Source organism: Erpetoichthys calabaricus, chromosome 12 (genome assembly GCF_900747795.2).
Source record: "Erpetoichthys calabaricus chromosome 12, fErpCal1.3, whole genome shotgun sequence".
Lineage (NCBI taxonomy): Eukaryota > Metazoa > Chordata > Cladistia > Polypteriformes > Polypteridae > Erpetoichthys > Erpetoichthys calabaricus.
The window spans coordinates 136,709,855-136,726,366 of record NC_041405.2 but is presented as its reverse complement, the minus strand read 5'-3'; the positions used below and the strand labels follow the sequence as shown (position 1 = coordinate 136,726,366).

The 16,512-nt window shown below is 40.3% G+C and overlaps 1 protein-coding gene across 1 annotated transcript; it reads left to right on the top strand.

The window, feature by feature from the left end:
- Window positions 1-2,722: 2,722 nt before the first annotated feature.
- On the top strand, window positions 2,723-16,065 carry LOC114662723 (mast cell protease 4-like). Its single transcript, XM_028816356.2, has 5 exons — window positions 2,723-2,817; window positions 5,992-6,142; window positions 8,305-8,446; window positions 11,473-11,730; window positions 15,672-16,065. The coding sequence occupies exons 1-5, from the start codon at window positions 2,736-2,738 to the stop codon at window positions 15,837-15,839; spliced, it is 801 nt and encodes a 266-aa protein (XP_028672189.2). The 5' UTR covers window positions 2,723-2,735; the 3' UTR covers window positions 15,840-16,065.
- The last annotated feature ends 447 nt before the right edge of the window (window positions 16,066-16,512 follow it).

Below are 16,512 nucleotides of genomic sequence, written 5' to 3'. Positions count from 1 at the left end.
CAAATACACAATTTTGCTGTCATCCCACACTCAAACTTCCTTTAGTTAATTTTTCAAAGCTCTGTAGAAAAAATATGAGAAAGTAAATAGAAATATTAAAAAAAAAATCATTTCATCTTATGGACATTACAGAACAGGAGTGTCACACTCAGGTCCCGGAGCGCCACAGTGGCTGCAGGTTTTCATTCCAGCCCAATCTCTTAATTAATAACCAGTTACTGTTGTTAATGCAATGTACTTCATTTGCCTGTTAACATTCAAAACTTATCATTTTTGGGAGTTACAGTGGAAAATTGGTAGTGCTGCTGTTTTGCAGTAAGGAGACCAGGGTTCACATCCCAGGTCCTCCCTCTGTGTAGTTTGCATGTTCTCTCCGTGTCTGCATGGGTTTCCTCCATGTGCTCTGGTTTCCTCCCCCAGTCCATAGATGTACAGGTTAGATGAATTGCCAATCCTACATTGGCCCTAATGTGTTGTGTCATACACGTGCGAGTGGGCCTGAATGATGAATGAGTGAATGCCAGACCAGGGGGGAGCAAAGTGCACTGACTTTCTCTCTCAATCCTCTTACAACCATTGATGGGAAATCCCACTGGGTTCTGGCTGCTATGGTAACGTCAATTCTGGTTCCGGTGCCTCTGATGGTATCACTTCTGGTCCTGGGCTTTAAAGCCGCCATCTTTGCTTCTCTAAATCAGTTCTGTCTTGGACTTTGTACCAGTCACATCTGTCTAAAATTTACCCACTTGCAGCCAGGTGGCACTTACACGGGTGGCTACCCCAAACCTTTTTCATGTCTCCTGTGTATTCTTCGCACAGTGGTTGGGGTGAGTGTATGTGTGTTTATTTGCCCTGCAATGGACTGGTGCCCTGTCTGGGGTTTGTTCCTGCCTTGCTTCCTATGTTAGGTGGGATAGGCTCCAGTAGACCCTTGCGGCCCTGTTCAGGACTAAGTGGATTAGTTAAACTGATTGATCTTTCATTTTTTGTTTTTTAATGAACAATCAAACAGTAACGAGATACAAAGTGAGATCACAGATGATCAATTAACTCAGTGGTCTCAAACTCAGTTCATTCAGGACTACTATTTTTGCTGTAACTATCTGCTTATTTGGAGGCCAATTCTTGCTGCTAAGGATCTCGTTTATTTAAGCCAGTTAAAATGAAGTCATATGATGTCTGTTCAATTAGATAGATAGATAGATAGATAGATAGATAGATAGATAGATAGATAGATAGATAGATAGATAGATAGATAGATAGATAGATAGATAGATAGATAGATAGATAGATAGATAGATAGATAGATAGATAGATAGATAGATAGATAGATAGATTAACAACAACCCCCCTAAAACACATAAGAACTTCTGACTGGGAGAGCTGCTGCTGTCGATAAGTGTTATGTGTGGCAATAAGATGAGGTCAGATCTGCTGAGATTGTACCACAGGTTTTTATTAACTGGCATTAATCTTTGAATAGAGCAGGTCCATGAATGGAAAATGTTGATTGACGTTTGTTTCCTTGTTTGATCTCACCAGCATTCAAAATGATTCATCATTAAGATATTGATACAGAGTGAACCACTTCTGCTTCTGAGTCATCCAGTATGATGTAACTTGTCTTTGTGGTTTTACTATGCTCCCTTTTTCACCATTTGGTCATTCACATAATTCTCCAGTCCCCCTCCTGTGTTTTCCAATCAGTCTGAAGAAACCTGTGGCGCATTATAATACCATCTGCAATAAGAGGTGTAAGTCAGTTCTCTGCAACACCTGAAATGTCACAGTACCTGAACTCATCATAAGTCTCCATGGGATGTAAGAGTTCATACAACTTATACAAAAACAAAAAAGTAAGGCCTGGTCTGAATCCTTTCCACCTTACTTCACATCTTCCATTCTCATACGAGCTTGTAATTTTTATCATCGTTCCAGATTCTTGCCCTTTTTTTCCTTTTCATCTTTCGACTAGCAGCTCCTCCAATAAGGAGTAACCGAGCTCTTTATGTAGCAGTGACCTCAGTGCTACCAGGTGGATATGGAAATATTTAATAAATCCCACTCAGAATCTCTTACATTCTCAGATGTCATAGACCTAGGCAGCCATCAAATCTTTTATGCCCACCATTTCTCAAGTTTAATTAGATTCTCTTTATTATTAACAATTCCCTTGAGTATGAATTTCCTTCATAAAAACATCAGTATAAAATGCATGATGACAGATGTGCAAATTCAAGTTCCAGTCTATTTGTGCAATGGTTCACAAAGTGTGCTCATAAGCGGGTGCCAAGTGGGCTCACCTAGTCATCTTTCTTAAAAGAACTTTCCTGCTGATAAGACACTGATGACACAAATGATAACATGTTTTACTTCTACACAATTTCATCCTGCTCCTTTCTTTATGGTTGTTCTCTGTCTATCGTTCAGCATTTCTTCAAACAACCAGTCTCTCACTGCCATCAATTTGAACTCCTTTTCTATGCAGGATTCTTGTTTTAAATCCACTTTCCAGGTAGCCATACAACATTAAATAAAAAATTGTATCTCAAAAACGTGAATGAGTGGCTGTAAAGAAAAACTCAATCCAGTACAAGCAAGCAACTGCTGAATTTTAAAGCCGTTGCTCAAGCTGATTATAGGAAGACCTGCCAGAACCCCTCTCTGTGTGCATGGCTGTGGTTTTTAGTCATTTTCCACCCACCACCTCCAGTCTATAAGAGTGGACTTGAGCTATGAAGCAGCACACTTTTAGAAGAAGAACAATGCAGCGCACAGGCTTGACCTTCTTCACCTTCATATGTCTTGGTTTGACAGGTACAGTAAACTTTAATCAATCACATGCAAGCTAGACTTGAATTGAAATATTAGTGGGGTTTGGGTACGATAAAATTCAAAAAGTCTCCGTTATTTATGAGACTTGCTAGAAGGGATTTAGAATAAGCACAGGAAGGTAGATTAACTTTGCAATACATCTAAAAATATTTGAAAGTATCTTGAAATGAGGAACAGGTATCCGAAAATGCATTTTACTATCTTCAATGTAATAAAAGTGGTAGTAAGATGCATTTAAGGAAATGGAGTGCTTTTACCTGAAGGGTTTGAGACATGTCAGTGCTGTCATTGCCATTGTTAATAGGGGCACAGTATGCCAATATTGGTTATGGAACCACTTGAGTAAGTGACTCCTGGTGTGCCACTGTTAGTCAGGACACTGGGCAACAATAGGGGGCATGCCTGATGTCGTTAGGTGACAGATGAGAGACTTTCCATCTAATATGTGTCTCTCTGCTCCCCAGTATGATGGACAAATGTTCAGGGGGTTGCCTGGCCCTATAGTGAGAAGGCTGGGGTCCAGAAATGCAGAGACACTTGGAGCCACTGGAGCGAGTTCTGCCAGGACAACCCCAGGAGCACCTTTGCTCTTTTTTGACTCTTGAAGTGGTAGTTGGGTTGACAGAGCTTAACTGGCAGGAAGAAGAACACTTCAGGATGAATGTTGGGAGGAGTAGGCCAGGGAAGACATCAAAGTTTTTATTCTCTTTAGTCCCTTCATTTTTGTACCGCAAACCTCCATAGTTCTGTATCTCTACACCTTTCTTTTCTTTATATTGTAGTGTCCCTTTCCAAATAAACTGCATGAACAAGTGGCTGCAGCAATCTAAAAGAGATTATTGGTCTTCTCATTTAACTGAACATTCATAAGAACAGTAATCCAAATTGTATTATGTAATATCATCTGCTGTTGAATTCGGCGCTGTACTTGTAATATTTCTATTGCACTATTATATTTTATTGAGGATTACTTGTGTTCTGTTCTGTGTATTGTATTGTATTGCATTTACTCCCCTTTTTTTGACACCCACTGCACGCCCAACCTGCCTGGAAAGGGGTCTCTCTTTGAACTGCCTTTCCCGAGGTTTCTTCCATTTTTTTCCCTATTAGTGATTTTTTTGGGAGTTTTTCTTGTCTTCTTAGAGAGTTAAGGCTGGGGGGCTGTCAAAAGGCAAAGCCTGTTAAAGCCCATTGTGGCACTCCTTGTATGATTTTGGGCTATACAAAAATAAATTGTATTGTATTGTATTGTAAAGAAAAACAACAACTTTTTTTATAGTTCTCCCATTGTTTCGGCCATGGGAGGTGCCTTCACTTTATGCTTTTAATTTTTCTGTTGTACACTCCTCCTCCTGCCTTCTGTTTTAAAGACCCGACAGTCCACTGGACCTTCACATGTTGCAGCCTTGCAGTCCTGCACAGTAGAGTGAAAAAACTGTCTTCTGATACAACCACACTTACACACCACTAAGCTCATTTGGCATCCCGAGCTTCCTTTTCAATTCCCACCCTCATCATCCCATTAGATACTTTAATTGGCAGATGGAGTTCTGTGCCCACCCCACTCCATGGCACTCTGTATAGCCCCATCTGCTATGGCTTTTATTGCCAGATTGTTGACACTATTTTTGTTTCCTTTTTGTGTTCAAGGGGTCTGTGAGAATGCCCCCCTTCTGTCCACAGTGTTCTATTTTTTTAAAGTGCAATTTGAACTAGTGAAGTGGTATTATGATGAAGTGCTTAACGCTGCAGCCTTTCTACTCAAGAGTAGACCCCAAATGCTAGAATACTCACTGTGGAACGTTCGTGCTCTCCATTCGTCTGTGTGGATTTTTTTTGGGTGTTTTGGTTTCCCTTCCACACCCCAGACATGTGTGTGTTGTGTAAATTGATAACTCCAGTATGTATGAGGGCTTGTATTATTTGATTTTTGAATTAGGCTCCAGTCTCACGTCATTCAGAACTGGGTTCCAAAACAGACAGATTTTGAGATTTTTCCAAAATGATCATTTAGCTTACCAAAGAAACATTCTAGAACTATATGAAAAGATACATTAGTACCTCACAGGTAAAAGAAAGTTCTGTTAAACCCCAGTGGTTATCTCCTTCATACGGACTAAAGTGAAGCCACAGGTCAGCTACAGTATATAACCAGGAAAAAGTGAATGAAAAAAGTGAGGGCCACAATAAAGATAAGACATGGGAGAGGCACTATATAAATAAAATGTATTATTATTATTATTATTATCCATCCATCCATTATCCAACCCACTATATCGTAACTACAGGGTCACGGGGGTCCGCTGGAGCCAATCCCAGCCAACACAGGGTGCAAGGCAGGAAACAAACCCCGGGCAGGGCGCCAGCCCACCGCAGGGCACACACACCCACACACCAAGCACACACTAGGGACAATTTAGAATCACCAATGCACCTAACCTGCATGTCTTTGGACTGTGGGAGGAAACCAGAGTACCCGGAGGAAACCCACGCAGACACGGGAAGAACATGCAAACTCCACACAGGTAGGACCCGGGAAGCGAACCCGGGTCTCTGAACTGCGAGGCCATCATCATTATTATTATTATTATTATTATTATTATAATTATAAGACTAGCAGGAAGTAAATTATAACTCACTTTACACTGCATCCATTGTCATTGTGTCCTAGTAGTCCTACTGTTACTGCTACAACTTCATCATCATCGAACATCATCATCACAACTTCAAGATTTCATGACAGATGATGACTTACACAACATAGTGTAGAATGCCCATGAGAGTCTGAGTGGCCATTTAACCAAGGTCATCATATCTTCAGATACACCTGCTCACAATGTGCCAATTCAGGACAATCAATTAACCTAACACACACAATTTTTAGAATGTGGGAGGAAAACATGAGTACCCAAAGGGAACTGTTGCAAAAGCAGGAGACACCTATCAAATTCCAGACAGAGGCCAAGATTCATACCCAATCTATTTTAGACAAGTAAGGCTAGGGCAGTGACCACTGTTCCACTGTGACACTATGGAAAGTTTAAATGAAAAAAAAAAAAAAAAACAAAGAATGAAGCTTTATGCTTCACAAGACAATTTGGAGTGCAAGCTGTCATATCTGGAGCCTTGCTGTTTCAACTGTGATTCTCTTTCCAGATGTCCTAGCAGAAAGGATCATTAATGGAAATCAAGCGAAGCCTCACAGCCACCCCTATATGGCAGCCTTATTCAAAGGATTTATGTTAAATTGTGGTGGGTTTTTGATTCATAAAGAGTTCATCCTGACTGCAGCGCACTGTGAAGCATAGTAAGTTTACCTCTTTAAATTGGGGCTCACTGTTAAGGGTGGTATATGAAATGAAAGAGAAATGGGGTAGCTCTTCTGTTCAACACAATGCAAATCCATGAGAAAGACAATGCATATTGGAGTAACAAACATTGATCAGGTGGTGTTATTTCTTAATCAGTAAATATAAAATCCATTATTGAAATTCAGGATTTAAAGTAATTAGTGGATAATAAGATCATTGTTAATGGAGTCAGCATATTGTGAGTCTTACAGGCACCAATTTGAGATGAACAGAATGGAAGACCATTGGGGGAACACCAAGGATTAATTGTCTCTCCTCTTCCTTTGGGGCAGTCAGATATTTCACTAACTTCACTGGATGGACGTTGACAGACATTCTGGAAAGTGTTATTAGAGAATACTCCACCACACCGAACTCTACTTTACACTGTCATGTTCACCTCAGGTTCTTGCCCCACTTGTCAGATTTTAGCATAAGGGTCATATCTTCAGTGATAGCATGTGTGGCTCTGAAATGTGATGTTAAACAATGGTGCGCAAGGATCTACTTTTTTTAGCCCTTAGTAGTCACTTGTCACACTGCCTTCTAAATTATAAAAGACCTTTAGAGACTCACCTGTCAGGAAATGTGCAAGGTTACAAGCTCATCCCTCATCAGACCAATTTTGCTATGAAGCACCAGGAGATAAGCATTGTGAGCTACCTGGCTGTCAAGCTCAATGAGAGGTTTAGTCTCCAAAATTAAGACTCAGACCTCAAATTAAGGCCTAACAAAATAAGACCAGCCTTGTCCAAACATGTGTAGAAGGTTTTTAGCCTGTACAACCCAACACAAGAAAGAGGTAAGGCTTCTGTATCCATCCATTGATCCATCCAACTTCAAACTCCAGGGAAACTGGAGCCCAAGGCAGAAACAATCCATGGATAGAACTCTCCAGCATTGCAGAGTGAACATACACACACACACACACAAATGCACACATGTGTCTAAAAGACAATCCTAAAACAAACAGCCAGTCCAAAACCGAAAATGAAAAGAACACCTTAAAACAAAAGAAAAATTCAAATGGGAGTCAAAATCTAGAATTAATTACTAATGCTGCAGCATCCATCTTGTAGTCTTCTGGGCCCTTAAATAGTACTGGAGCAGTCGTCCAACTTCAACATCTGGTGGCTTCACTCCTTAGGCTCCACGTAAAACAGACAGGATGATTAAAACATTGAACATTTAAATAGATAATTAACATAATACAATGATCAAGGATATTACCATAACCCAATACTTTAGAAATATAATAAAATAGAACAAAATCTCAAACAAAATTAACAAAATAATATTTATAATATTGAATAATAATATGGAAATGAAATGCGAGCATAGAATAAACCCAAACAATCACATTGAAACAAGCTTCTGTGTCCTCATGCTCTCTGTATAACAACCTATAATATACCTGAGTGAGCAGTCTTGCTATCTCCTGTTCTTTGCACCATCACCTCCACTGTCATGGTCTGTAGAACAGCCACCTGTAACTGGAGCTGCTGCATCTGTTCAGCTGATCATGCCGATGTATTCAACACTGACTGCAAGTTCACCAGCTCTGTCATTCCTAAAATCCTGCTGACTACACTACAGGAAAATACACAGAAATATGAAAAATAGTTTTGGGTTTAGGTTAGATGAACATTTTTAATGTCATCAAGTGAATTAAAGATAACAGGCTACAACAGAGTTTCCCCATCACACGCTGGTGTTAATTTATGATAAGGAACTTGGAAAAGGGGCATTTAATGATGTGCGAGAGACGGCTTCAGAGGCTCCTCTAGGTTGCAGTAATGGTGACTAAGGAGAGACAGTCTATCATTAATGTCCTTCACTGGTGTTCCACCAATAGGTTCATGTAACAGTCACGATATGCTCCTGTAATTACCACTGTTTTGTATTATTAGTACTCACGTGACGTTTTAATTTGTTTTTTGGGAATGTGTGTGAACCTTCCATTATTCTGCCATCACAAATGCCAATGTTTTCCCACATGATGTTCAAATGCTCTTTCTTGTTTCTGAATTGCATCTTATTTTGCATGATGATCAACATCCTGCAGACTTGGTAGCCCTCTATGGCATGAATTTAATTCTCCCTTCTATACTTTTCACAGTCCCATGACAGTACGGCTTGGGGCCCACAATCTGTCAAAAGATGAGCCCAGCATTCAGGAGATAAAAGTGAAGAAGGAGGATGTCTTCCATCATCCGAAGTACAATAAATACAACCAATGGAATGACATTATGCTTGTGAAGGTGGGCTTTATAAAAACCGGAGACCTCATTCATAAAGTTGGCGTACGCACAAAAAAAGATCAAAATGTGTGCATACAACTTCCCATGCAAACGCTGGGATTTATAAAAGAAAACTTGACTTGAACATGTGAATGTTTATGCAAATAACAGTGAACCATGTGTAAACAACATTTTAGAGGAGTAATTTACTGTACTTATAGCAATAAGAGCACCTAGCAAAAATGAAGTTGCTTCTGTTAATGAAAAGAAGTAACATTACATTAATGCACAAGTCATCTATGATGACATGATGTGGTTGGCAAATATCATGTCTCAGTGGCCTGGGTCAGCCTCTAATTAATTTATTTTGGGGAAAGTAGCTATGGAAAAGATGATTGTGCTGTGAGTGGTGGCTGGCTTGTTGATAAGGTAACTGGCTGAATCCTCAGATTTTACATGGTCTGCACTAATCATTGTAAAAGCAATCATGTCATTCATTACATGTGCCAAGTAATAGCAGCTCCCTGCTCAGACTCTGGCACCTTATTCCTTTCCCTGACCCCCAGGCCACAAAGGAGAAGTGCTATAAAGCCACATATGATCTTGAGCTTTCAGTTGTGTAGCGCAGCCAAACAGTTTTGAACGCAGGTAACGGGGTCTCGAGGCACCAGATGGGAATGAAATTCTGCAGCATCGTTACTGTATATACATGAGGTTGATTAGCATGCTCCGTATATGAATGTTTCATGGTAGCCTTTAAGGCACGTTCACACACACATAATTACAATTTATAATTATAAATTAGTCCTCCAGGTTTTATAAATCTTTGATGACCCAGAATGCACATATTGAATTCTTTAAACATGTTAAGCTATTATAGTTACACATTAGCTTATAAGCTAATGTGTGCAACCATGCTGATTCAAGGCAAAGCTGCAAAACAAATCATCATGATAGATAGATAGATAGATAGATAGATAGATAGATAGATAGATAGATAGATAGATAGATAGATAGATAGATAGATAGATAGATAGATAGATAGATAGATAGATAGATAGATAGATCTTTAATTGGCCCCAGGGAAATAAATAAATACATTAATAGATGGATAGTTAAATAATTTTATATACATACATTTGTCTGAACACATATTAGAATAAAAAAAAGGAAGAAATTTTTGAAAAGAATTAAAATAAACCTTCAGATTTGACAGTCCCAGTCCCAGTGAGGCATTATGCAGCCATATTACTCTTGGTATAAAGGAGCCCCCATATCATTTCTTCCCACACTTCAGCTGAATAATTCATTAGCTGAAAGTCCTCAGTGTTTGTGTGTCAGAGAGAGTTGATGTGCAGCATTGTTCATAATGGCACTCAGTCAGTCAGTCAGTCAGTCATTGTCCAACCCGCTATATTCTAACACAGGGTCACGGGGGTCTGCTGGAGCCAATCCCAGCAAGCACAGGACGCAAGGCAGGAACAAAGCCAGCCCACCGCAGGACACACACACACACACACACCTACACAATGCACCTAACCTGCATGTCTTTGGACTGTGGGAGGAAACCCATGCAGACACAAGGAGAACATGCAAACTCCACGCAGGGAGGACCCGGGAAGAGAACCCGGTTCTCCTTACTACAAGGCAGCAGCGCTACCACTGCTCCAACATGTTGCCCATAATGGCACTCAGTTTTGTTTTAATTCTCTCCTTTGCTATGACCTCCAGGTGGTCCAGAGTGCAACCCATAACTGAGCCTGACCCTTTTCTTAGCTTATTAATTCAGTGGGCCCCTCCCGAGGTGATGTCACCAGTCTGGAACACCACAGTGTAGAATATCACACTGGTCATCACAGAGTTCTAGAAGATGTGAAGGATGTCACTAACCATATTAAAAGAGCACAATCCCTTCTGTACTTCCTCTGTAATACGCAACCAGTCCAACCTGTCATTAATATGGACCCCCAAGTACTTGTATGAATGGACCACCTCTACATCCACTCCTTGAATAGTGATTGGACACAGAAGTTCTTTGGTGTGGTGAACATCAATAAGCAGTTCCTTGGTTTTTCTGATGTTAAGGTGTAGACAATTCTCTTTGCTCCAAGAAACAAAGTTCTCCACCTGACTCCTCTCCTCTCTGTCTACCCTTATCAAGGTTGCTAGAGGTTCTCAGCGGTGTTACAATAATCATTGCTTCTACATTGCAGCTCCAGTGACTTGGATTCTAATTTTCAAACCTTTAATCTTCCAAATGAGGCAGATAGAAAAATGACATTATGTGTTGTGTCCTTTTACAGTACATAGAAGTGGAAAAAAGAATTAAAGATGGTGTGACCACAGTTATTAACCAATCAGAAGTGATATCTCATGGGGATCCACCTGCCCATTCTTCTAGTGGAGGTTCCCTGAAGCATCAGTGGTGATGTTAGATGGGACACCAGTAAATGGGAGGACATGTTTGCACATACCATGCAAACTGAGAGCTACCCTTTATCATGTCTGGCATGTCTTTAGGAGGAAGCTGAATCAGCTGCATATGCCGTGGCTGTGACTCGGACGCAGGTGTCTGGAGCATTAACAACTGCACCATCACTCTTATTTTGAGGACACCATCTCAGTGTTTTTCCTGCTGCTTACACTTTTCACACTTTCCTCTCTCCATTAATTTTTTTCCCCACACTTCAGCCTTTGAACATCTACTCTTTGATGCGTCAAGTGTACACAAAATACTTAACTGATCTCCTTTAGAGATTAAATTTAATGAGCATTGTCCATGCATCCACCCAGCTTTTAATCCACATGTCCAGTTTCAAGTCATGAGAAGTCATTAGCAAACCCAGCAGCACCAAGCATATGTAAATAATTAGGTATAGGGTTATGGAAATGAAAAGCTGCAGAGCATAAAATGCTAAAGGACCAAAAACCTCACTTGGGAAAGGTTGTGACATTCTAAGAAAACTGTGAGTTTGTCTTTTTTACTGCCAATGCACTTCATTTTTCTGAGTGGTAATTGAGTCCCATCTCCCGTTCCTTCCATTCAGCTCAGACCTGCTGCCAAACTGACCAAAGGTGTGAATATAATCAAAATACCCAAGACAGACCAGAATGTAAAGGTGGACACCAAGTGTTCAGTGGCAGGATGGGGCAAAATGGCCACACGTGGAATGACAAGTGACGTGCTAATGGAGGTGCCTGTAAAAGTGGAGAACCAGAGTGAGTGCGCTTCAAGGAAGAATTATCATAATCTAAATGCCAACATGATCTGTGCCACTGGAGATGGCATCAAGGGCACCTGTAAGGTAAGAACGAGTGTGGCTCCATGCTGAAAACACTGCCAGCCACTGGACTACATGGGATTTTCTAACATCTTTCTGGGGATTGCCGTTCTGTTTCTATCGACTTCTTCAGCACGACCGCTTAACTTTATTTCATCATTTGTGAATTATTTAAGACCAGGCATATACACCAGCAAGTTCTTCCACTCCACATTGTGCTTTATGAACTGGTTAAGTCCGTCACTGAACTGGCTTAACCCAATAAATTGTTGTGTGGGGCCAGGGCCCATCTCAGTAGCAGCGGGTACAGCACAGAACCTAACATTTGACAAGCAGTAAGTCTACTGAAGGGAGCAGTCATTCACTGACTCATGGAGGAGATGCCAATTAGCTGTAGATGAGATTCCGATGTGGGAGGCAAACAAGAATCCATACATACATAAATACACAGACAGCAACCACACCAGGGTTCAAACATAAGGCTCTAGTGCTGTGAGACAAGTTTTCCAATAGACATCTTTCTAATTGGGCAGCACTTTCTTAGCATGAATTAAATCTCCTGAAACAAATGGCAAGAGTGCCTCCTGTTGAGAACATGTTGTCATTGATATGTATATTGTGAGTGTGCTGTGTTCACTATGACTTCTATAGGCAACTAGCTGTGCTACTCATCTAAGATGGGCTGAAATCTGAATAAACAACATAGACCTCAGCTTTAACATTTGCAGTGAACCATGGAATGTTTATGTCTCTGTTATACGTCAATTGGTGTGGGATTCGTAAAAGCAGTGTTAATGTTTGTGATGCGCCATCTGTTGGAATGAAAAAATACAATGCTTTTTATTACTAAAAATGTCTGTCATGTACCATCTTTTGGATTGGCAGAGGCACAACAACACAGACAGACACACAGACATGTATCCTTTTATTTTGGTGGATTAAACAGAAGTACAAATTAATGACATCAAAATGGGACCTCCAACAAGGACCCAGACAGTTGATATTAACACTTATAAACAGAAGGAAGTGAACTCTCCCTAAATCCACATATTCCTGATGGCTTTCATCCAAAAACAATTTATGTGTAGAACACCAAGGCCTGTCTAATGCACCACTAAATCATCATTTAGTATTTATTAAATCCCAAAATGCTGTCGTGTGACTTTTTAGGCTATTTGGTGTCTTCAGCTTTATTCTTATTTAGCACATTTACTGAAGATGGGCCCATTGCACTAGCATGGGTTTACAAATTTTGAAAGAATAGAAGAAAACTCCACAGGTTTAACTGGACAGTATATAGCTAGCAAATTGGGTGATAACTGAGAGATCTGCTAACTTTAGATAAAATGAAATAGAAATAATCCTAATGAATGATCTGAACAATTGGCAACAGCATAGATGAAAACCGATAGATAGATAGATAGATAGATAGATAGATAGATAGATAGATAGATAGATAGATAGATAGATAGATAGATAGATAGATAGATAGATAGATGTGAAAATGTATTTGCCCCATTCCTGATTCCTATATTATTGCAAATTTTAGATGCTGAATGTTTTCACATCTTCAACCAAAATCTAATATTTAGATAAAGGGTGACTGAGGGAAGAAATATCATTTTTTTATGTCAAAACAAATGTACACACTTTCCTGTATACAAAACATAAGGTCACTTTGTAAATAAAATGAGATACAATTAGTTATTTAAACATTAGAGAATTAAAATTAATTTATTAAGTAATTAACAAAATGTTTAGCTCATGAGAAAACCACAGTAAAATCTCTGAAACATATTCATTGGCAGTAATTATTAAGTTATATAAATATATTTTTATAATTTAAATGATATTTGTACATTTTTTGTACATTTGTTCTGCAGCTGTGAAATATTTCAAATGATTCAAATATTTTAAAGTATATAATTACTGTAGCTTTGCAGTTCAAAAAGAGAGCTTTGTGCAAGTGTTTATTCGTTTGCACGTTTTGAAATGACAGCCACTAGATGTCGCTAAAGAGCAATTAAAACTTCATTAGGCGTCCATTCTGAGACTGAGGGAATTAAGAGTCTAAAACACATGAATATTATTTGATGCATTTGGGATTAATGGGTCTGGATTTGGGCGTCCACAGCGTCCTTTATGGTGGGGCTTATTGGATGCCCTGGATGAGGCCATGCTGAAATAAAACATTGTCAAGGTTCATTCTTATAACTAGATTTTATTATGAACATTTAAAACAATATCAAGTGGCAGGTTTTAACCTTAAGGGTGTGTGATGTAAACAGGGCTGAAAGTAACGTATTATAAGACCAATGTTATAAAGCTATCAACCAAACCAAACAGCACAAAATGTCATAATCACAAATAAGCAAAATGACCAAACCAAAAAGAAATTAGAATCTGGTATTCTTCTGCTGGTGAGTCTTTCCTTTGCTTTTAAAAAGTGCAGACAAGTGCTAAACATTAGGCTTGGCCTCACAAAAGATGGCAGACAGAGCTCATGACCAAAGTGCATACGTGTAGAACACATCCCCAAAGGCATGTGTGTCATAGCAGCCAAAGGTCACCATAACTGTGCACTTCAGCACCAAAATGAAACAAAAACAAACAAACAAAAAAGTAACAAATGCTATCCTTTCCTTATGATTCCTGATAGGCTGTGTAACCACAAGGGAGTGTCAGAGAGCCCCATACCACAGACCCAGCAATACACCACACGTTAATAGAATAAAATAAAGGATCTTTATTCCATAACATAGTGCTCCTCAATCTGTGGGGGCCCCCCGAGGGGGGCACGAAGATGTGAAAAAAAGAAAACAAGAATCAAAAATATGAAAAATACATCTATTGAAACCAAAACAACTTAACTTAAATTACATTCTGATGCTAGAAAAATAAATATAGAGTTAGATAAATGTCGATAAAAGTTAAGTATGCATGTTCTCCCCGTGTCTGCGTGGGTTTCCTCCGGGTGCTCCGGTTTCCTCCCACAGTCCAAAGACATGCCGGTTACGTGGATTGGCGATTCTAAATTGGCCCTAGTGTGTGCTTGGTGTGTTTGTGTGTGTCCTGCGGTGGGTTGGCACCCTGCCCGGGATTGGTTCCTGCCTTGTGCCCCGTGTTGGCTGGGATTGGCTCCAGCAGACCCCCGTGACCCCGTGTTCGGATTCAGCGGGTTGGAAAATGGATGGATGGATGGATGGATGGTATAATAAAATATGCATCTATGATATATCATTAATTAAAAAAGAACAAATTGGTATTAGTGGGCTCTTTTCAAAAAAATGTTAGGAGGGCGCGATTAAAACTGTTATGAAAACTCGGATCGCAAATACTTACAGGTTGAAAAACGCTGCCATAACACACCTTCACAGACTTCCTTCTAGCAATGTGGCACAATTACACAATAAATAAACTGACAAATCTTCCTCCTTCTCTCCTTCAGTTGAGTATTGCCCACTGCCTCCCAACTCTGACTTCCAGAGATATGGAAGCTGGCTCCTTTAAGGTAAACTTGGGAGTACTTTCAGTGATGTTATGTGGCCAGTTGGAAGCACTTCCGGGCTACAACAAAGCCAGGGAGATTCCCCCCCAGCTGCACCCTCTACTGTCCCCGTTGGGAACCCTAAAGGACTACATTTCTGCACTGCAGCCCTGCATGTATCCAGACTTGGACTGTACCTGTGGGTCACTGCCCCCTAGGATGGTGGGGGATGATTTGCTCCCCTGCTGGTTCCTGATGTCTTTGGACATCTCAATCAGGAGGGGAATCAGAAAGTGTCCCGGCCAGATATTGCCCACAACTTATTCCATCCTTCTGTTATGGCATCCTGGCCGGGTAAGGAATTCTCCTCCGTTCACTCATCCTCTGGGGAATCTACTGTTGAAATATGGACGAGTGTATGCATATTAAAATCTGAATGCAGTTATAAGATCTGACTCTTTTTCTCCTTCTGTTTCAGGGAGACTCTGGTGGTCCGCTTGTATGTGATAAGCCTTCTAATGCCTTGGGAATTGTTTCCTTTTCTATTCGAGACAGCTGTGAGGATCCAAACCGCATTTCACTCTACACCCGGGTGTCTGCGTACCTGCCCTGGATCAAGACCATTTTGAAGAGCAAGGCCGACTGATCATCACAAGGCTTGTTCTCCTATTTGCAGTCCATTGTTGCCTCCACTGTTTCCAGCCAAAGATCATTAAGCATTCATCATGGGAGTGCAATGAGACGCATGTCTTTATCAGAAGAGAAATTGTGCCACTTTTTCCAAGTTAATTTTGGTAATAAATCACCTAATGCAATAAAATAAAGTTTGAAATTAATTGTTAATATTTTATTAATCAATGCTAAATATATATTACTTAACATAGTTCCCAAAATATGAATTAAGTCTTTATACTAAATGCATAAGGCAGTAGGGTGGCATGGTGGCGCAGTGGTGGCGCTGCTGCCTTGCAGTAAGGAGACCCGGGTTCGCTTCCCAGGTCCACCCTGCGTGGAGTTTGCATGTTCTCCCCGTGTCTGTGTGGGTTTCCTCTCACAGTCCAAAGACATGCAGGTTAGGTGCATTGGCGATCCTAAATTGTCCCTAGTGTGTGTGCTTGGTGTCTGTGTGTGGTTTGTTCCTGCCTTGCGCCCTTTGTTGGCTGGGATTGGTTCCAGCAGACCCCCGTGACCCTGTGTTAGGTTCTAGTGGGTTGGGAAATGACTGACTGACATAAGGTAGTATGGTGGAGCAGCTGTTAACACTGCTGCTGGTTTCCTGGAATCTGTTTTAGACAGAATTTTGGTTTGTCTCCATTCAT